Source organism: Miscanthus floridulus, chromosome 1 (assembly GCF_019320115.1).
Source record: "Miscanthus floridulus cultivar M001 chromosome 1, ASM1932011v1, whole genome shotgun sequence".
NCBI classification, from domain to species: domain Eukaryota; kingdom Viridiplantae; phylum Streptophyta; class Magnoliopsida; order Poales; family Poaceae; genus Miscanthus; species Miscanthus floridulus.
In genome coordinates, this window is record NC_089580.1 from 72,490,728 (window position 1) to 72,512,543 (window position 21,816).

The following is a 21,816-nucleotide window of genomic DNA, read 5'->3' on the forward strand; positions in this document are numbered from 1 at the left end:
CCCTAAAAAACTGTATGCAGTAAACACCTAGGTCAAGTTTAGTTTCAAGGATTTCAAGGGGCAGGGTTGAATATACCCTCTTCTATTGGTGCTTAGATGTGAGACACTTGGAGTCAGGGGTATCCAGTGTCCAATATTCGCTTGAGATCCAGGGCCGCCAAGTCCACCTTTTTTCGGCGGACAAGGTCGTCCCACCAGGGACACAGGAGTATTTGCGTGAAAGAAGAGGCGACGTCACCAGTGGGGGAGAAGGGAGAGAAGGTGGTCGACAGCTTGGTCCGGGCTCAATCGAGGGAGCGTATGGGGGAGCTCCGGCCCTACAAGTGCGAGCGCGCTCCGGACTGCCGCCATGTGGGAGGGTGCCCAGGGGAGCTCAGGCCCTGCCGCAGCGTGGGCGAGGACCAGCTCCGCCCCGATCACCGCCCCACTGTGAATGCCGGAGTCCATAGGAAAGGAGGAAAGTAGAGGAAGAAGAAAGAAGAAAAAAAGCCTGACGGGTGGGATCCACACATCTCATTCCTTCTCAACAAAAAAACAGACGAGATCTCTATCTCTAAAAACTGAGATGGCACAATCTCATCCATGGTGTGTCTCAACCAAACGCTATCTTTCCTGGCTTCATCCGATGGCTGCGAACAGTGACTGATGCATAGATAAAGAATAATCGGTTGTCTGCAAACGACTAAATCTGAAAATAAAATATCTTTTTCGCTTTTGTCTTGAGCACCAGCATCCGCATCGTGCGCAGCAAACACACCAGTTGCCATGGACTGTTTAGGCCTGCCTCATCTTGCTGAGCTCCACCAGCCTCTGCACGTCCGGCATGACCGCCTTGGCCGCGTCCAGCGAGCCGAAACGCTCCAGCCATGCCGCCAGGAGCGGGGCCTTGCTGGAATCGAACACCTTCAAGCCTGTCAAGCGATCGATGAGACGCACCCAGGCGACGAAGCCTCCGAGCACAACGTCTACGTATCCGACGCTGTCACCTCCGAAGAAAGGTTTCCCTTTAGAGCACTCCTTCAGTGCCCCCTCGAGGGTCTCCACAACGCCAGACGATTGCTTTCTGCCCTCCGCCTTCTCCTCCTCTGTCTTTCCCATGCTCATCATCATCAACGAGCTCAACAGCTGCACTAGCACAGGTTACATATTATTCACTTAGTTTGTTGCTTTCTCATTCTCTAAGACTTACTACTTGTTGAGTATCAAACGCACGGCTGAAAACAAGAAGCATGGGATTTTAATTTTAAACAAACGATGGTATGTACCTTGTCATCAATGTAAGCAGCCCAGAAACGGGCCATGGCCCGGTCGTATGGGTCAACAGGGAGGACAGAGGGACCATAAACCTCGTCGAGGTACTGCATGATGATCTGGGTCTCGCAGACGGGCTTGCCGTTGTGGATGAGCACGGGAACCTTCTTGTGCACCGGGTTGGACTGGAGAAGGAGCTCGCTCTTGTTCTTGAGATCCTCCTCGACGTACTCGTAGCTCAGACCCTTGAAGCTCAGGGCAAGCCTCGCTCGCAGAACGAACGGGCTCCCCCAAAAGCCCAGCAGCTTCAGCTCATCTCCTCCAGCCATTTGCTGATACCTCAAGCTTCCCGACTAAGATTAATTGTTGTTTGTGTTTTTGTTTATGCAGAGATAATGGAGGTAGTCCCAAATGACTACAAATTTATAGCAACCTCGGCTGAGACGACGACTCCTTTGTTTGGTTAGAGTACGTGTTTGACTGGTTGCATATCACGTTTATTTTTTCTGGTTTAGTTTTTTTTTCCTCAGTTGCATAATCTGACATTTAAACAATCTGCACGTGGATATGAATCGAAGAAAAATGCGATGGTTATTCTTCTATGCCGTCAATAATCCCATACGGCGATAGAGAAGCTTCCAGTCGGTTGCAAGAGACGTGTGAGTCGACGCATTTATTTGTCAGTGTATGTATGCTGTGTAGTGCAAGTCATTTGACTAAATCAATTCTATCATATTTCCACGAAATATCTGACAATGGGACAAACCTCTGTGACTTCATCGACTCTATAAAGTTGCGGAATCGGCGTTAGACGACGTCGTCCGTGAAAGGGCGTCATGTAGACTCCCGCTAGGGAGAAGCTTGCCAATACGGGCGTGTTTAGAACCTTTGCCAAACATTGTTTTGCCTACCACTGTTTTGCCCAGCCAAGTAAGAAACTAGACATAGAAAAGCTGTTTGGATACTGCACTTCTCCTGCCTCGGTTCCCACACTGGCAAGGTTTTCCTTGCTGCCCAGGGAGAGCCAAATTGGCTCGTCCGGGCTGGCAAGCACCTCGTGGCTTGAGCCATCTAGGCAAGGCGAGGTGAGGCAAATATGCTAAAGCTTCCAAGAACGTCCTTAATTTTAGCAAGTCCCTTCTCTTAAAATGATTGTTTTATGTACTGAACTTCCCGCTAAATTACAACAATAACCTAAATTGTCCTTCATGACCCCACCATATGGCCCTGTAAATTGATGGTATAGCTTGAACTGAGATTTAAGGTAGGCCAACCATACTAACCTCAAGGGATATTGATATTTAAGCCTAAAAATAGCTACTTATTACTCCATAGAAGTCTGAAAACCAAGAATGTCATTGCCACCTTTGGTTGGCACTAACTTTCTCCACTGCACAAGAAGGTTAATGTGGTAGTATATTTTTCTTTCAAAAAAGTACATACAAATTGTATTATTAATATAGGGCCCTATTTGGATTGTAGCTAGATTATTATAATCTAAATTATGCATAGAGTTATTATAATAAAGATTTATGGATTATAATAATCGGAGTGTTTGGGCCATGGATTAAGATGATTGATTATAGTTGGTTAAAGTGAGAAACTCCTATGTAATCGCAAGTTGGACAACCGATTAGAGGGCAAGTTGGACTTTCAGCACCCATAGTTCCCTATAATCTGGTCTCATCTGGATTATGTGATTATGGTTGTAAGGAAAATGGACTCTTGGCCCATTTACTTTGGATTTTGGTGTTTGATGACCAACACAACCAAGTTGGACTAATGAATTTGCAAGTGATTGTTTTGTAGTTCAATAGGCTGCAAGACGTGACTTGGACGAAGGCGCCGTGATGATCCGATGATCAACACCATAAGCAAGACCCTAGAACTAGAAGCACAAGAGAAGATCTAAGATACCAAGCAAAGTCCAAGCACGAAGATAGGAACCAAGCCGTACGCAAGATCGCGAAGAAACGAGCTCACAGAGGTGACCGGACGCTGGACCGGATGCTGGCGTATAGCGACCGGACGCTTCGATCAAGAGGCTCGGCAATAGAAGGCGTTAGCAGTAGTGACCGGACACTGAACAGTGAAGTGACCGGACACACTGATGGTACTGTTCATCATCACCAGCAACACATTTAGTACTGACCGGATGCTGGCGGCAAATCGACCGGATGTAGGACTGCAACGTCTGATCGAGTACAGAGAGGTTCCAGAGCAGTGAAATTGCGACTGGACGCGTCCGGTGGCATGTGACCGGATGCTGGCAACGTCCGATGAGTTGATCGCGGCTCTAACGGTCAGGACGACCGGACGCGTCCGATTAGGACGACCTGAGTGTCCGGTCAGTAGCAGAAAAGCGGGATTTCGTCCCCAACGGCTACTTTCTCCATGGGGCTTATAAATAGACCCCCAACTGGTCATTTGGTATGTGTGGAGCTAAGGAAACATATCAAGGATGCTGATACACCATTTTAGTGATCTCCACTTACATAGTGCTTAGTGATTCATTAGGTGATTAGCGTAGGTGCTTTGCGAAGTGCTTAGGTTGATTAGAACATCACTTATGCGCTTGCTCTAGGTTTAGGTCTAGTGTTTAGTGAGGTTTGCATACCTCTTACCACTCGGTGCTTGCGTGCACCATTGTTGTACATCGGAGGGGCTTGTAGTCTTGTGAGATCACACCAACCATGTTTGTAGTGTGGCCGTCACCGTATACCAGAGGGAACAAGGCCTGCGGCGTTTCGACCGGAAGCTTGATAGTGAAGCCGGCGGGGAGCATCTGGGAGAGGCTTGCCGGAAGGCATATCGGAGACCCACTTACGCGTGGGGAAGACTCGAGGCTATACACGGAGTTACCTGACTGGGAGCTTGGCCCTAATGAGGGATTCCTTGTGAGGGGCTCCAACGAGGACTAGGGGAAGCTTGAGCGCTTCTCGATACCTCGGTAAAAATACCGGAGTCATCGATGAGAGTTTGCATATCTCTACCTTGCTCTTTAGTTTCCGCATTTACATTGATTGTATTACTCTTTTTGCGGTAGAGATAGCAACACACTAGCGAAACCATAGTTGCACATTTAGATAGTTTGTCTTTTGCATAGGTTTTGCTAAGTTTATTAAAAGAGGCCATAATTTAGAAGTAGAATTTTAAATTGCCTAATTCACTCCCCCCTCTTAGGCGTCATGGTCCTCTACAAGTGGTATCAGAGCCGGTTGGCTCAATTTGGACTTTTGGCTTCTCCGCCGTTGAGCCGACGCTTTTTAGAGTGGTTGGGATGGATACCTCTATGCCTCCGCACTTTGACGGCAATAACTTCCCCATTATAAAGCTTGAATGGCTTGCCACCTTGAGGCAGTTGATTTGGGTGTTTGGAGAGTCACTCGTGATGGGATGAAACCCATTAAGAATCTCGATAAACCCACGAAGAGTGAAGAAAAGGAAATTCATTTCAATGCTAGAGCTAAAAATTGCTTGTTTGAATCATTTAGTATGGATGTGTTTAACCAAGTGTTCACTTTAAATATGGCACATGAAATTTGGTTAAAACTTCAAGAGCTCCATGACGGCACATCTAATGTTCGTGAGCAAAAATATTGTCTAGCTAAACAAAATTATGATTCCTTTACAATGAATGATGATGAGCTTGTTCGTGATATTTATTCTCGTTTGAATCTAATTATCAATGAGCTCGATTCAATAGGATTAACAAAGCTAGATGATGCGGACATCGTGAGGAAGAACATCTCCATGCTACCACAAAAGAAATATGCAAGCATCATCACCATCCTTCACAACATGGAGCACTTGAGCACCATGACCCCGGGCATAGTCATTGGTAAGATAGTGGCATTTGAAATGTCATGTAAGATGGGTCAAGAAGAAGCCTCTTCATCAAGCAAAGGCAAAGCTCTCGCATGTAGAGAGAAAAAGAAGATGAAGGGCAAGCAAGTTGAAACAAGCTCAAGCTCAAGCTCCTCAAGTGAAGATAAAGAAGATGAGGACGATGATGATGATGATGATGATGAAGAAGATTCAAGTGATGATGATCAATCTTCCTCCTCCACCTCCGACCTTAATGAAGAATCAATCAAACTCATCTATAAGGTGGAGAAGATGATCCAAAGGCTCAATGTCAAGGGTGTGCCCATCCAAATTTAAGGTCTCATTTTCACCAATCAAAGAAATGAGCAAAGGAGAGGATGCTATGAATGCGGTGAGAAGGGGCACTTTGTGGAAGTTTGTCCAAACAAGTCCACACCCAAGACAAAGAAGAAGGCGTGCAAGAACCAATCCCTCACATCAATAAGGTCATGGGATGATTCTTCAAGTGAAAAAGAAGACCATCACAAGAGGCGCGGGCATAAGCACTCATCATCAAGCTCTTCTCGTATGTGCCTTATGGCACATGGTAACGAAAGCTCATCCTCTAGTGAGAGTGATAGTGATAATGAAATGCCTTCTTATAATGAAATTGTGCAACAAAATCTCAATTATGCTAAAGTTTACACTGGTCAACAAAAGAAGCTCAAAAAAATTAAAAGAAAAGCTAGATAGTTCACAAGAAGCATATAAAACTTTGCTCGAACAATATAAGACATTTGCTAATCTCAACATTGAACTATCTACTAAAATTGAGCAACTTGAGGCTAGTGCAACAACAAATGCATGGACAATCAATGATGAGCAACTTGTAAAGAAAAATGAAAAATTAAAAGAAAAGTTAGCTAGCTCACAAGAGGCTTTTAAAAGTTTGCTTGCTAAAATAGAAACTCTGTGCAAACATTGTGCTGAACTAACAAATAAAGTTGCTAAACTTGAAGCTGTCGGTACAACCCCCACCAAGGCATCTAAAAAGAAAAGTTTTATCTTTAACATGCCTAAAAAGGATGCCTCTACTTCTTGCAATGATTTATATTTAGACTCACCCTTGTGCAACCAAGTTTGTGTTGAGAAAGTTATTGTAGATACATGCACACAAGAGGTTGTAATGGAGAATGAGCAACTCAAGAAAGAAGTGGCTCGCCTCACCAAGGACTTGACACAAGTAAAAGGCAAGGCGAAGCAAGCCTAACTTCATCAAGATAACACCGTCAAGGAAGTGAAGAAGCTTGGTGAAGGACAAACCGTGGTTTGCTATGTGTGCCACAAGGAAGGCCACAAGTCCTATGAGTGCAAGGTGAAGAATGGGGGAGGAGCAAAGAAGAAAGAGAAAAAGCAAACAAGCAAGCTCTCCGACACCTACACCAAGGTGGACAAAAAGGCCTCCACACCTTATCTCTTGAAGAAGAAGAAAAATGACAAGGTGGTGACCATCAAGGTGAACAAGCAAGCCAACAATGGGGTCAAACACTTTTGGGTGACAAAGGAGATCATTTACAACATGAAGAGCACCAAGAAGGTTTAGATCCCAAAAGGGAAGTGAGAAGTCCAATGGACTTCAGAGAATTTTGAGACTTGGCAAAGTATGGGTGCATTTCATGGGGTGCATCATGATGGACAAAGTCATTGCCAAGTGGGTTAGTGAATACTATGGACCCAAATTCCCCTTCCCATGTTAGGTAACTAGATTTAATTTTCTTCAAGTGGTATAAGTTTTAATTTCCTACAAGTGGTATCTTTTAGCATCTAGTTACTTTTCATGCCTAGGTTTGCATTTACATGCATATCTTTTGTGATGCAAACACTAGGTAAATCATATGGTAGGCTTGCTCGGCTTCACTCTTGACCCTTGGAGCAAACCTACATGGTTTAAATTATTTAGGAGCACGACACATAGCTTGTTTCATAATTGTTCATCTAATATGTGCCAAAGTCTAAATTATAGATAATTTCTCCTAAATATCATCTTCGAAAATGACTCTCACATTCATGTGATGTCATCTTTCAAGTGGTATTTTTTATTCTAAAATCAATGTGCATGTTTTCTACAAGTATTCCATACTTGTGTGCACAAATTTAGGGGGAGGTTACTCTACGAGTTGGATGCTTTAAGACTAACACCTTTTTCAAGCTTATCATGTGTGTAGTAGTCTCATTGCAATTAAAATGGAGTCCCTGGAGTTAAGCATCATACTTCAAATATCCACCACCTATTGCGAGTGGTAGAAATCAAATTGGTTTCCACATGTGGTATTTCTAAACCGATATCATCATGTTGATTTCATTTTGATATTTATATGCTTTCTCCATGCATTATATAGATTAAATTCCCTTGTGCAATAATTTGCCAATTATGCATATGATTTGCCACCTACCATATGTATGCATATATTTAGGGGGAGCTTAGTCTATATAATGTGAGAGTCAAATTTTGTGACCTATTCCACTCCACAAACAAAAGATCACAAAGTTTGACCCTCCCTTGTGCTACTAATGTCTTCCTTTTCGGTGTTTGATTCCAAAGGGGGAGAATTTAGAGGACCAAAAGCAAGCATTAATTTGTAGGACTAAAAGCTAGATCATAATAATTTACAAGTGGTAATGGTCTATAAGTGGTAATGGTTTGAGAAAGGGAGGATAGTGGATTATGGATTAGTCTATGTAATGGGGAGAATTTGTAGGAAGCAAGGCTTAAATCCATAATGCCACATGGGGACATTTGCAAGGGCAAGATAAGTTTTTATGTGGTATCTTTTTAATCTTACAGGTAGTATCTTTTAGCATCATATAACCTTGCCCCTTGCATTGCATCCTAGCAAGTAGGTAGTTTTCAAATTTCAAAATTCTATTATTTGCTTGCTTTGGTCGTGTTGTCATCAATCACCAAAAAGGGGGAGATTGCAAGGAAAATGGACTCTAGGCCCATTTACTTTGGATTTTGGTGTTTGATGACCAACACAACTAAGTTGGACTAATGAATTTGCAAGTGATTGTTTTGTAGTTCAATAGGGTGCAAGACGTGACTTGGACGAAGGCGACGTGATGATCCGATGACCAACACCATAAGCAAGACCCTAAAAGCACAAGAGAAGACCTAAGATATCAAGCAAAGTCCAAGCACGAAGATAGGAACCAAGCCATACGCAAGATTCTAAAGAAATGAGCTCACAAATGTGACCGGACGCTGGACCGGATGCTGGCGTATAGCGACCGGACACTCTGATCAAGAGGCTCGGCAATAGAAGGCGTCAGCAGCGGTGACCGAACTCTGAACAGTGAAGTGACCAGACGCACCGATGGTACTGTTCATCATCATCGGCAACACATTTAGTACTGATCGGACGCTGGTGGCAAATTGACCAGATGTAGGACTACAACGTCCGATCGAGTACAGAGAGGTTCTAGAGCAGTGAAATTGCGATCGGACGCGTCCGGTGGCATGTGACCGAATGCTGGCAGTGTCCGATCAGTTGATCACGGCTCTAATGGTCGGGATGACCGGACACGTCCGATCAGCACAACCTGAGTGTCCGGTCAGTAGCAGAAAAGTGGGATTTCATCCCCAATGGCTACTTTCTCCATGGGGCTTATAAATAGACCCCCCAACCGGCCATTTGGTATGTATGGAGCTGAGGAAACATATCAAGGATGCTGATACACCATTTTAGTGATCTCCACTTACATAGTGCTTAGTGATTCATTATATGATTAGCGTAGGTGCTTTGCGAAGTGCTTAGGTTGATTAGAACACCACTTATGCGCTTGCTCTAGGTTTAGGCCTAGTGTTTAGTGAGGTTTGTATACCTCTTACCACTTGGTGCTTGCGCGCACCATTGTTGTACATCAGAGGGGCTTGTAGTCTTGCGAGATCACACCAACCGTGTTTGTAGTGTGGCCATCACCGTGTACCGGAAGGAACAAGGCCCATGGCATTTCGGCCAGAAGCTTGATAGTGAAGATGACGGGGAGCATCCAGGAGAGGCTTGCCAGAAGGCACATCGGAGACGCCCTTGTGCATGGGGAAGACCCGAGGCTATACATGGAGTTACCCAACTGGGAGCTTGGACCTTACGAGGGATTCCTTGCGAGGGGCTCCAATGAGGACTAGGGGGGAAGCTTGAGCGCTTCTCGATACCTCAATAAAAATACCAGAGTCATCGATGGGAGTTTGCATATCTCTACCTTGCTCTTTAGCTTCCGCATTTACATTGATTGTATTACTCCTTTTGCGGTAGAGATAGCAACACAGTAGCGAAACCATAGTTGCATATTTAGATAGTTTGTCTTTTGCATAGGATTTGCTAAGTTTATTAAAAGAGGACATAATTTAGAAGTAGAATTTTAAGTTGCCTAATTCACCCCCCTCTTAGGAGTCACAGTCCCCTACAAGTGGTATCAGAGCCAGTTGGCTCAATTTGGACTTTTGACTTCACCGCCGTTGAGCCGATGCTTTTTAGAGTGGTTGAGATGGATGCCTCTAGGCCTCCGCACTTTGATGCCACTAACTTCCCCTATTATAAAGCTTGAATAGCTTGCCACCTTGAGGTGGTTGATTTGGGTATTTGGAGAGTCACTCGTGATGGGATGAAACCCATTAAGAATCCCGATAAACCCACGAAGAGTGAAGAAAAGGAAATTCGTTTCAATGCTAGAGCTAAAAATTACTTGTTTGAATCATTTAGTATGGATGTGTTCAACCAAGTGTTCACTTTAAATACGACACATGAAATTTGGTTAAAACTTCAAGAGCTCTATGACGGGACATCTAATGTCCGTGAGCAAAAATATTGTCTAGCTAAACAAAATTATGATTCCTTTACAATGAATGATGATGAGCTTGTTCATGATATGTATTCTCGTTTGAATCTAATTATCAATGAGCTCCATTCAATAGGATTAACAAAGCTAGATGATGCGGACATCGTGAGGAAGATCATCTCCTTGCTACCACAAAAGAAATATGCAAGCTTCATCACCATCCTTCGCAACATGGAGGACTTGAGCACCATGACCCCGGGCATAGTCATTGGTAAGATAGTGGCATTTGAAATGTCATGTAAGATGGGTCAAGAAGAAGCCTCTTCATCAAGCAAAGGCAAAGCTCTCGCATGTAGCGAGAAAAAAGAAGATGAAGGGCAAGCAAGTTGAAACAAGCTCAAGCTCAAGCTCCTCAAGTAAAGATGAAGAAGATGAGGACGACGATGATGATGATGATGAAGATTCAAGTGATGATGATCAATCTTCCTCCTCCACCTCCGACCTTAATGAAGAATCAATCAAACTCATCAACACGGTGGAGAAGATGATCCAAAGGCTCAATGTCAAGGGTGTGCCCATCCAAATTCAAGATCTCATTTTCCCCAATCAAAGAAATGAGCAAAGAAAGAGAGGATGCTATGGATGCGGTGAGAAGGGGCACTTTGTGGAAGTTTGTCCAAACAAGCCCACACCCAAGACAAAGAAGAAGGCGTGCAAGATCCAAACCCTCACATCAATAAGGTCATGGGATGATTCTTTAAGTGAAAAAGAAGACCATCACAAGAGGCGCGGGCACAAGCACTCATCATCAAGCTCTTCTCATATGTGCCTTATGGCACAAGGTAACGAAGGCTCATCCTCTAGTGAGAGTGATAGTGATGATGAAATGCCTTCTTATGATGAAATTGTGCAACAAGATCTTAATTATGCTAAATTTTGCACTAGTCAACAAAAGAAGCTCGAAAAACTAAAAGAAAAGCTAGATAGTTCACAAGAAGCATATAAAACTTTGCTTGAACAATATGAGACTGTTTACACCAAAATTTGGAAGGAGAGTCATAGGGACCCAGATGCTCCTAGGATCGTATCATCAAGGTATCAGTTGTGGGCGAACTAGAAATAGTTGATTCAGATGCATTCTAGGAATCGTCTTTCTTCGAACAGCGCCAACAGATAACGACAGAGGCTACGCTCGACGCTAGGACAAAAACGTGTTGGACTCTACAAAAATGGAAAGATTAGAGTCCAAGTTATCTTCAATTAGGAATGTTTTCATTTTATGCCAAAGGTTGTAACAAATCATGCTCGAGTAGGATTCACGTTTAGGCTCCGGGTATAAATACCAAACCTCGGCTATTGTAAAGATTAACCAATCTATCAAATACAAGTCAATTACATTTTTTGGCTCCGGCCGGCCCTTAGGAGTAGGAGTAGAGTAGATCTTGGCAAGTTCTTTGGCAAGTACGGTTGCATTGATCCGGTCGACCTCCCCTGCTTGTTGTAAGTACCATCATGGTTTATACATCTATTCGTATGGCTACATCGATCTAGTCGACCCCCACTGCGGCTCTGGTATAAGCTAGTTATCAACTCTTGCCTAATTCAAGTGTGGCATGTGTGATTCTGCCTCACAGCCCATAGCTTGAATTGGATCAAGGTCAAGTTATCGGCTCTATCTTAGAGTGGCAGTCTTTGGTAGATTCATTAAGTTACCGATATTGCTTATTGCTTTCATTGCTTATCTAATTACAGCAATATCACTCTACCCCATTGAGATTGATCTAGATCGGCCTCATATCTTGTTTAACTCATTGTTTGCTAATCTAAAACTGACCTAATCTACATATTAAGCGATGAGTTATGTTTTTATCGGTTGTTTTACATCAATCTTAATCATGCATAGTGTGCGATTAAGGCATGTTCGATCTTGAGTAGATTTATCGGTTAGCGAGAACTGTTTCATGGCCCATCATCATGGCCTATGTGATTCTGCCTCACCCCACTGCTGGCATCGTGGAGTGGGGATCGTTGGTTGATAGACCCGTTCATGAGAAGACATGACCTTAACTATGCACTATGCTTGAATCAGCTGTTTAGCCGATATCGAATGCTTTCACAAATAGTTCACATCACGAGATCATTGAAGTAGAGATAAGTTGAAAGATGTGTTAGCCCCATAATCTTGTTATTGTATTACGGCCTGCATGATTCTGCCTCATGCCCCACTGATATTAGTAATGAGTTAGGGTTGTTGAGTCTATTGTTGTTTCTATGGCCTGCATGATTCTGCCTCATGGCCCACTGGTCATGGCGATAGATGAGATTTAACATATTCATTAGATTTATCTTTATTAAATGATTAAGTGATGTTGAATTGTTTCTTTATATAAAAAGGAGTTCGGTTACTCATAATCATTGGCTCAGTATGGACCGATCATCAATGATATCTTATTGCCATTGATTAATATTTGTTTAAATGACGTTTATCTTGAATGATAACCGATTCTCTTCACACGACCCCATGAGCTCTAACTGACTTATTCTCATGAATATACTGGAATCGGCTATTTAGCTGATTTCCTTTCATATCGGTTCTCACAACCGTACATTCAGGACTGTCTGGCAATACCAGCAAGTTCTGCCCTTAATTACTGATGAACTTTCTCTCCTTGTCAATTGTAGGGTCAAATTGACTGGCACTCCTCGGGAGGATTGTGCAGGATCGACCACCCTTGTGCTAAAGCTAGGCGGATCTACTCCATCGAGTGGACCCTTCCGGCTTGCTGCGTGTGTCCTCGGCATGGGACGAAATTCTATGTCGACACATGTTTCTAGCACGCCTAGTGGGACTCAAACCCATAATTGCCTGATGCCAGTTCACAACAACGACAGCATCCTTATGGTACATTATGAAGACCTACCTAATGAAGATAAAGATACCATCAACAAAGCTATGGAAGAATTTTAGAAGAAGTGTTTGTTGTCCTACACCAAAACACGCGACAGTACAATTATTCAGAAATTTCCACTACCAAGAGTTCTACTACATGTGCAGACAGATACGGTCGAAGCTGAAGACAGGCGTTTCTTTATGGAAGCCATAGACAAGTCTGTTCGTGATGCCATATCAAGCCGCAATGAAGCTTTCGTTGACGCGTTTCACAATGCCATGAAAGAGGCGATTCATGGAATTCCAATTGGTCAGGTTGGATCGACTTGTTATAATATTCCAGATCCATCGACTCAAGGGACTAATCAAGTTAGTACCAACCATCAAGAAGCAGCACTAGCTGGTAATGGTGACGTCCAAACACTTCAAGGTTCATCTGAACAAACTCCGGGTACTGCTACAAATCAGATACAGTACAATCCTGGACCGTCAGTATAGCATGTGCAGCAGTCGGCGGGGCAAAGTTAAAACCAGATGATCAATTTTGGCACATTAGGCCACATACCATCATAGGCTTAGAAGATAGCACCATCAATTCAAAGGATCCATAGAGATATAGATCCTTATGTATATAATCAGAGACTTCAAGCAGCAAGCCAGCAAAGGACCTAACAGATTGAGATTCCACAAGGCTATCACTATGGCATGGATTATAACACCCTCCACATAATACCAAATCCAGGATATCAAGGCACGCGGGATTTCAATCCATAGACGGGTCAGCAAGTACCGAGAAATCCAAATCTGCAAGCTGACAAGTTGCTGCTCAAGGTGACCGAGATGATGAAGAATTAGTTCAGTCTAAAGCCAAAAGGAATGACTTTTTCATACAAATGCCCATATCTAGAATGGTATGATTTGGTTGCTCTTCCTGCAAATTATAGGCTCCCAGAGTTCACCAAGTTCACTAGTCAAGACGGTATAAGCACAATAGAACATGTCAGTCGGTATCTTACACAATTGGGCGAAGCATCAGTTGAGGATGCCCATTGAGTTTGTTTCTTCTCCTTGTCCCTGTCAGGGCCGGCCTTCACTTGGTTCTCGTCATTACTAGTCAACTCCATTACCAATTGGGCCGACCTAGAGAAGAAGTTTCATACATATTTTTACACTGGGACTAGAGAGAAGAAAATAACCGATTTGACAACCATAAGACAGAGGACTAATGAATCAGACACTGAGTTTCTTTAGAGATTCCAAGAGACTAAGAATCTATGTTTCTCATTGAGCTTGGCCGATGATCAACTAGCTGCTTTAGCCATCCAAGGAATGCTGCCAATGTGGAAAGAAAAGCTACTAGGATAAGAGTTTGACAACTTGGGACAATTAGCTCAATGGGTAGCAACGCTCAATAGCCAATTCCAGAGTATGCGCAGAGATACCCAATTCTAGAAGAGCACCACAGTAGCCGAAGCTTATGATCCATACTCAATTGAAGACGGCTATGAAGATGAAGAAGAGGAGGTTGCTATAGCTAAATGGAATTGGGGCAAGAAGACAGTAATGGTGCCAAATCCTTTGGGAGGAGGAGTTAAGGAGAGCTATGACTTTGATGTCACAAAATTGGACAAGCTCTTTGACTTCTTACTTGAGAAGGGCTAGACAATCATGTTATGTTACCCCCTGAACAGTTGAAGAATAAGAAGTTCTGCAAGTTCCATAATGCTACTTCTCATTCCACTAATGAGTGCAGAATTTTCTGGCAGCATATACAGAGGGCTATTCAGCAAGGGAGGCTCAAGTTCAATACGCCTCAGAAGATGAAAGTAGATGATAATCCTTTCCCATGAGATCAAAATATGGTTGATGTTGAGATATTCAAAGGAAAGACTAAGGTCCTAACATCGGCCAGATCGAAAGAAGCTGGAACAGTTGATCCCAAGATGCAAATATCGGCTAACGAATACAGAGAGATTAGACGACGTCGTGATCAGCAAAAGAGCCAATATGAGCAAGGGGAAGCGTTGAAGAGTGGAGCGACGAAGCCGCGAGTTACATCTCGTATCCTATTGAATAAGTGGTAGCGGCAGAAGGAAAAGGATTATCAGCGATGGCTAGAGGATCAAGAATACCAGCATCAATTAGAAGAAGAGAGGTATGAAAGGGAACAAGTTGAATTACATTGGAATTGTCCCTTCTTTAGGCATTGCTGGAATGAAGGTTTGAAGTTGCCTACCAGACATAACTATCTAGAATGTAGCAATCAATATCGGGAGTATAGGTAATCTCGAACCAACCGCCGGTCTATCCATGCTCAAGATGCATATCATCATAACAACATGGATCGGCGCTTAAAAAATGAAAGTGTTCATGATCAGTTGGGAAAAAGAGTCATTGGATAGGACTAGGCTGATCATGAAGAGGAAGGCACTGAAAGAAGATACACGTAGCAGGAAGGCCAGTGGTGCCCAGGAGATTTGATGAGAAGCCAAAAGAGGAGGGTGCACTGCCTAAGGAACAGAGAGATGGAACAGGCTTAGGCACCCAGTAAAACTCAAGTTTGGCATACCAAGCAGATAGCTGATAGGAGGCAACCATCGGCTAATATCCAAATGACTTTTCTGTTACCACCTAAATTCAGAGCTCCGGCAGATCAGGAAGTTTATTCAGACTTCAACAAGTCAGAGTATGAAGAGATGGTTGCCAAGTTAACTATTGTGCAGCAAGCAATATTTGATAAGCCAGTCAAGCATCGGCACTTAAAGGCTTTATATATGAAAGGTTTTATTGACGGGAAGCCGATGAACAAGATGTTGATGGACGGAGGTGCTTCTGTCAATCTTATGGCATACACCACTTTCCGTAAGCTTAGCAAGGGACCAGGAGATTTGCTTGAGACCGACATGATGCTTAGAGACTTTGGAGGAAATGCATCCAAGACTCGGGGGGTAATAAACGTTGAACTAATAATCAGGAGTAAAACTCTGCTCACCACGTTCTTTGTCATTGATGGGAAAGGATCATATAGTTTACTCCTCGGCCATGATTGAAATCATGCGAATTGCTGCATACCGTTGACCATGCATCAGTGTTTGATTCAATGGCATGAAGATGATGTCAAACTAGTTCATGCTGATGAGTCCATAAGCATCGTAATAGCCAATCCAGTCTTTTGGGAACTAGGAGATTTCAAGTGTTTTTCTAGCAAGTCATGGGAAGGAGGCTTCATTAAGATCAGCAATGAAAGCCAACAGCTGATGCAAGCGATCGGCTCTGAGAGTTTTTTTAGTAAAAAAGGTTATGGCTTCATATTGGCTATTGGAATAAAGGAAAACAAGTATTAGTTATGAGGTTCAGGCTAATGTATGAATGCTAGATAAGGTGGCGAATTCGGAGTTAATGGATTTGAAGAAGTCATGTTTCACTTAATAGGATGTTCGACCTGGGTTGATTGCTCATTCGAATTTTGATGTGAAAGTTTCTATGGTACGTTATCTTGACACCCAGGCAACATTCGATAGCCGATTCATTCTCGGCTCTAATAGCCGGTAACAAAGGAGTATTGCCTCTAGTTCAAAAAATAAAGATCTTCGAAGGCGTAAAAGCCGATACGATGCATATTGCCTTAGGAGCAAAAAACAAAAAGAGCAAGAGACATTCACAGTCATGCATGAAGGTATCACATTGAAACATATTCATGAAAGAATAGGAGTCGTTGTTCATCAGATTACCCTAAGCACAAACTAATCAAAGACCTTGTTCACCACATCCTGAGCCTATGTGATGTCTACTACGGCCTCCGCTGCCACGGTGAATTCTTCAAGCAGGTCCTCATGCTCCTTAGGGCCGTTGCCCATTGGGAAACCTGTTTCCATGGCGTGAAGCTCATACCTAGTTCGGACTTGTGCTACAGTCAGCGCCTCCGCCGCACCATGACGAACGCCATGGAGGGCGATCTCCCAAACGCGGACCGGGACGTCTTAGAGACGAGCATCGATGGAGGAACCCTAGGCATTGACAATGTCTATGGCCGAGTTCGCTGCTAGTTAGAGAGATTCCAACTATGCTGTCAGGGCTGACAATCATGAGAACAAGAAAACGGTCAAGATGAAGATAATGGAAGTCAGAGTAAAAAGCCTGCATGGGATTCATCTTACCCGCCACCATGGCATCGGATTTGGCCAGCTATGCTTGGATGGTGCTGGCCTCCTCCTCGGCCATGTGAAGGAAGGCCTGAGAAACCCTGAGGCAAATCTCTAATTGGCCATTCTCCCAAGTCGCCTCAGAATAACGATTCTAGGCCATCCTCCACTCATGAACGTAGTGTCGGGTGTCGTATCCATTATAGGAGTCAGAGGAATCCGGCGACAAAGCCAGGATGGAAGATGCAGCGTTAGAAGGCCCGCCAACCCTTGAGAGAGGATGAAGGTTGTCATTCATAATAAACCTACAGGCGAGTCAGAACTATTCATCATCATGAACAAGAAATGTTGATCTCACCTCATGCGTCGGAGACGATGGTTCATTGGCAAACTCTCCTCTAGGATTTCCTCCGCCACGCGCTTACCTTGGTTATCTTCGCCGGCCATGGAAGAATGATTGGATCTACAAAAGGGAGAAAGAGAACCGCTACAGGATTTCGACAGGTGGAGAAGAGCGGAGAAACAGTTGTGAGTAAGGATGTATTCGAGGCCAAAACTACCAACCGATATTTGAAGACCTGAAGCAAAGGGACAGGTGCCTCGAGACGTGTAAAAGGCAACAACAATTAATGGAAGGTGAAGCGCCACATCACTGATGCCAATGGAAATACAGCACCGAGCAACTGAAAGGCAGGAAATCGAAGGGTTCTCTTAATAAAAGCTGTGTTTTCAGACTTGGTTGAACCAAGGGCCTAGATCGGCTATATCAAATCGGCTCTTTAGCCGAAGAAGGAAGCATGAGAAAACAACGGAGAATATGATTGGTTCTACACAAGATCCGCGATGACATGCAGATCTTGAGTCTAGGGCACCATGGGTCGCTTTCGGTATTTCTAGTCAAATGACATCAGCTCCCATAGGCTATTGACTTCTCCAGCTGATCTAGAAATGCTCTCAAAGACACACTTATGACGACCAAAAAGTGAGATAGCCGGTATGGTCGCCTAATCAAGGGAAACCTTATCAGCTCAGGCATTGCGCGCCTGGTACATTTTGGAGATGCTGGGAGGAGGAGAAGGATTCAACAGATCAATAGGGAATATTTGAAGGAATATTACCCTAACGTTTGGATTAATACTCAACGACCAATTCGCTTGACTGACAGCTCTAATGGCCGATACCAGAAAGGTATCGCTGCTGGTGCGAAAATAAACTCAGAAGAGTAAAAGCCGGTACAATGCGTATCATCCGTGGGGGAAAAGTAAGCATAAACAAAAGTAATGCGCATGGTGTCAAGATAGGAAAATTATATGCTAAATATCGCCTATTACAAACTACGGGCCAAGGAAAACCTTGCCTACTATTTCATCGGCCAAGGTATTAAAAGCTACAGAATTGGCGGCACTCATGAAATCCTCAACCAAGCGCTCCTGCTCCCCAGGGTATGCTGCGTCTAGAAAACCATAGGGAAGAAGCTAAAGATTTTGGCCTGAATGGGCTTGGGTGGCAGCCAACGCCATAGCAGCACCATGACAAACACCATGGAGAGCAACCTCCCTAACACGATTCAGCATGTCATGCAAACGAACCACCGGAACGGTGCCCCTGGCATTGACAAATCTCGCTGCATGATCCACAGCTAATCGAAGGCTCATTAGTTGGGCAGATAGATCTAAAAGATTCAAAGAGGAGGTGATCAGAGTCTCGGAGACAAAATTGAAAAGAAGGAGAGGTTACTACAAGTATCTCACCCGCAATTCTGGCCTCGGCCTTGGCCAACTTATCCTCCACCGAATCAATCGTAGGAGGTGATCGGCATTGAACCATGGCCAGGGCCAATTCTACAAGGGATAAACACTTAGTGAGACTTTGGCCATGTCGATCAATGGAGGCAAGCAGATCGTCATTATCAATCTACCTCATTTGATGGCAAGGGGGCTGGTGGCAAGCCGTCGACAAGGAAGGCCCTGAAGGCCAAACGGAGTCGGCCCTATTCCCTGAGGCAGCGGAGGCATCACAGGATATACCCTCCTAACAACAAAGGCGCTGACGCAATGATGCAGACCCGATGAAGACCTTTTTAGGAAACCTCTTGCTGTTCTCCATGATCTCTAACCTACGGAAAAGCAGGAACTATGCTAAGGGTGTAGAAGGTTTGAGGCAAAGTGAGTTATCCTTAGATCAACTGCCGATGCCCGTTTATATAGCCTAGGAAGGCAAGAAGATAGATTTCGCTAGGGGTGTGAGGTTGGAATCAGAAACAGAAGTGGAACAACACTTCGGAAGTTCAGGAGACGGATAACGAAGAAATAACAGATTTGGACTTATTGCTTCCTCAAATTACAAAAGATCTAAAAAAGATTCGAAGATTTTACCAGAGATCAGCCTATCTAGTTTATTTTGGATTGAAGGGAGTCTGGGCCCCAACAAGGCCAAAGTCCATCGCGAGGCGAGTTGACGTTGGCCCATTGCTAACATTATGCCCAAGGAGAGAGGAAATCGCCCGCCTAAACATAAATTCAACTGATTTTTTGATAAATCAGAAAACTATGGGGAAGAAGCCTATGGCTTTCCCAGTGGGCATTCAATGGAGTAAACAAGGGGAAGGTGTCCACACATTTTAGCCCTTGCAAACACTAGGATAGCTTTGTGAGCATGGAGAGAAGACCCAGGTGATATCACAAGGATTCTCCTAACTGCAATAGCTGATCCTCTTGCTCGACAGGGCGCTAGAATGAGCGACACAATCGCCCTATCCATAAGAATTCTCCTAACTGCTCAAGATCTACATAGCAAAAGGATAAAACCACGGAGGATCCAGCGGGATCGAAAACACCCGAGGAGGCAGGTAGAAGTGGAACATGGCTGAATCGTTGAGTTTGCTCTCACCAAGGTCGGATAGCCATTTTTATAGCTGGCTTGGAAGGATGAATCTAAAACGCCCGTGAAGCAATAATGCTCTAAAAAAGTTTTGAAGCATGGGCTCATGAGTTGATGCGGACGGTGACAAATAGTAGACCCTAGGTCAAGATTCCTTACCCATGGTTACGGGCCTATCGGGAGCACAGACATGGTAATTTTGGAACAAAATTTCTTTTGTCCCAAAATTGGGGGGGGGCATGTGTTTACACTAAAGTTTGGAAGGAGAGTCACAGGGACCTAGAAGCTCCTAGGATCGTATCATCAAGGGATCAGTTGCGGGTAGATCAGAAACAGTTGATTCAGATGCAATCTAGGAATCGGCTTTCTTCGAACATCGCCAATAGATAACGACAGAGGCTACGCTCGATGCCAGGACGAAAACATGTTGGATTCTATAAAAAGGGAAAGATTAGAGTCCAAGTTATCTTAAATTAGGAATGTTTTCATTTTATGCCAAAGGTTGTAACAAATCATACTCGAGTAGGATTCATGTTTAGGCTCCGGGTATAAATACCAAACCCCGGCTATTGTAAAGATCAATCAATCAATCAAATACAAGTCAATTACTTTTTTTGGCTCTGGCCACCCCTTAGGAGTAGGAGTAGAGTAGATCTTGGTGAGTTCTTCAGCAAGTACGACTGCATCGATCCGGTCAACCTCCACAGCTTGTTGTAAGTACTGTCATGGTTTATACCTCTGTTCGTATGGCTGCATCGATCCGGTCGACCCCCACTGCGGCTCTAGTATAAGCTAGTTATTGACTCTTGCCTAATTAAAGTATGGCCTGTGTGATTCTGCCTCACACCCCACTGCTTGAATTGGATCAAGGTCAAGTTATTGGCTCTATCTTAGAGTGGCAGTCTTTGGTAGATTCAGTAAGTTACCGATATTGCTTATTGCTTTCATTGCTTATCTAATTACAGCAATATCACTCTGCTCGATTGAGATTGATATGGATCGGCCTCATATCTTGTTTAACTCATTGTTTGCTAATCTAAAACTGATCTAACCTACATCTTAAGTGATGAGTTATGTTTTTATCGGTTGTTTTGTGTCAATCTTAATCGTGCATAGCGTGCAGTTAAGGCATGTTCAATCTTGAGTAGATCTATTGGTTAGCGAGAACCATTTCATGGCCCATCATCATGACCTGTAGGATTCTGCCTCTCACCCCACTGTTGGCACCGTGGAGTGGGGATCGTTGGTTGATAGACCCATTCCTAAGAAGACATGACCTTAACTATGCGCTATGCCTGAATCAGCTATTTAGCCGATATCGAATGCTTTCATGAATAGTTCACATCACGAGATTGTTGAAGTAGAGATAAGTTGAAAGATGTGTTAGCCCCATGATCTTGTTATTGTATTACGGCCTGCATGATTCTGCCTCATGCCCCACTGATATTAGTAATGAGTTTAGGTCATCGAGTCTATTGTTGTTTCTACGGCCTGCATGATTCTGCCTCATGCCCCACTGGTCATGACAATAGATGAGATCTAACATGTTCATTAGATTTATCTTTGTTAAATGATTAAGTGATGTTGAATTGTTTCTTTATGTGAAAAGGAGTTTGGTTACTCATAATCATTGGCTCAGTATGGACCGATCATCAATGATATCTTATTGCAATTGATTAATATTCGTTTAAATGACGTTTATCCTGAATGATAACCGATTCTCTTCACACGACCCCATGAGCTCTAACTGACTTATTCTCATGAATATACTGGAATCGGCTATTTAGCCGATTTCCTTTCATATCGGCTCTCACAGCCGTACATTCGGGACTGTCTGGCAATACCAGCAAGTTCCGCCCTTAATTACTGATGAACTTTCTCTCCTTGTCAATTACAGGGTCAAATTGATAGGCACGCCTTGGGAGGATTGCGTAGGATTGACCACCCCTACGCTGAAGCTAGGCGGATCTACTCCATCGAGCAGACCCTTCCGACTTGTTGCGTGTGTCC

General features: G+C 43.8%; 1 protein-coding gene across 1 annotated transcript; it reads right to left on the reverse strand.

The window, feature by feature from the left end:
• Positions 1-511: 511 nt before the first annotated feature.
• LOC136536100 (probable glutathione S-transferase GSTU6) lies at positions 512-1,627 on the reverse strand. Its single transcript, XM_066528504.1, has 2 exons — positions 1,266-1,627; positions 512-1,125 (listed from the first exon to the last, which is right to left on the reverse strand). Exons 1-2 carry the CDS (start codon positions 1,578-1,580, stop codon positions 775-777), a joined length of 666 nt encoding a protein of 221 aa, XP_066384601.1. The 5' UTR covers positions 1,581-1,627; the 3' UTR covers positions 512-774.
• Positions 1,628-21,816: the final 20,189 nt, after the last annotated feature.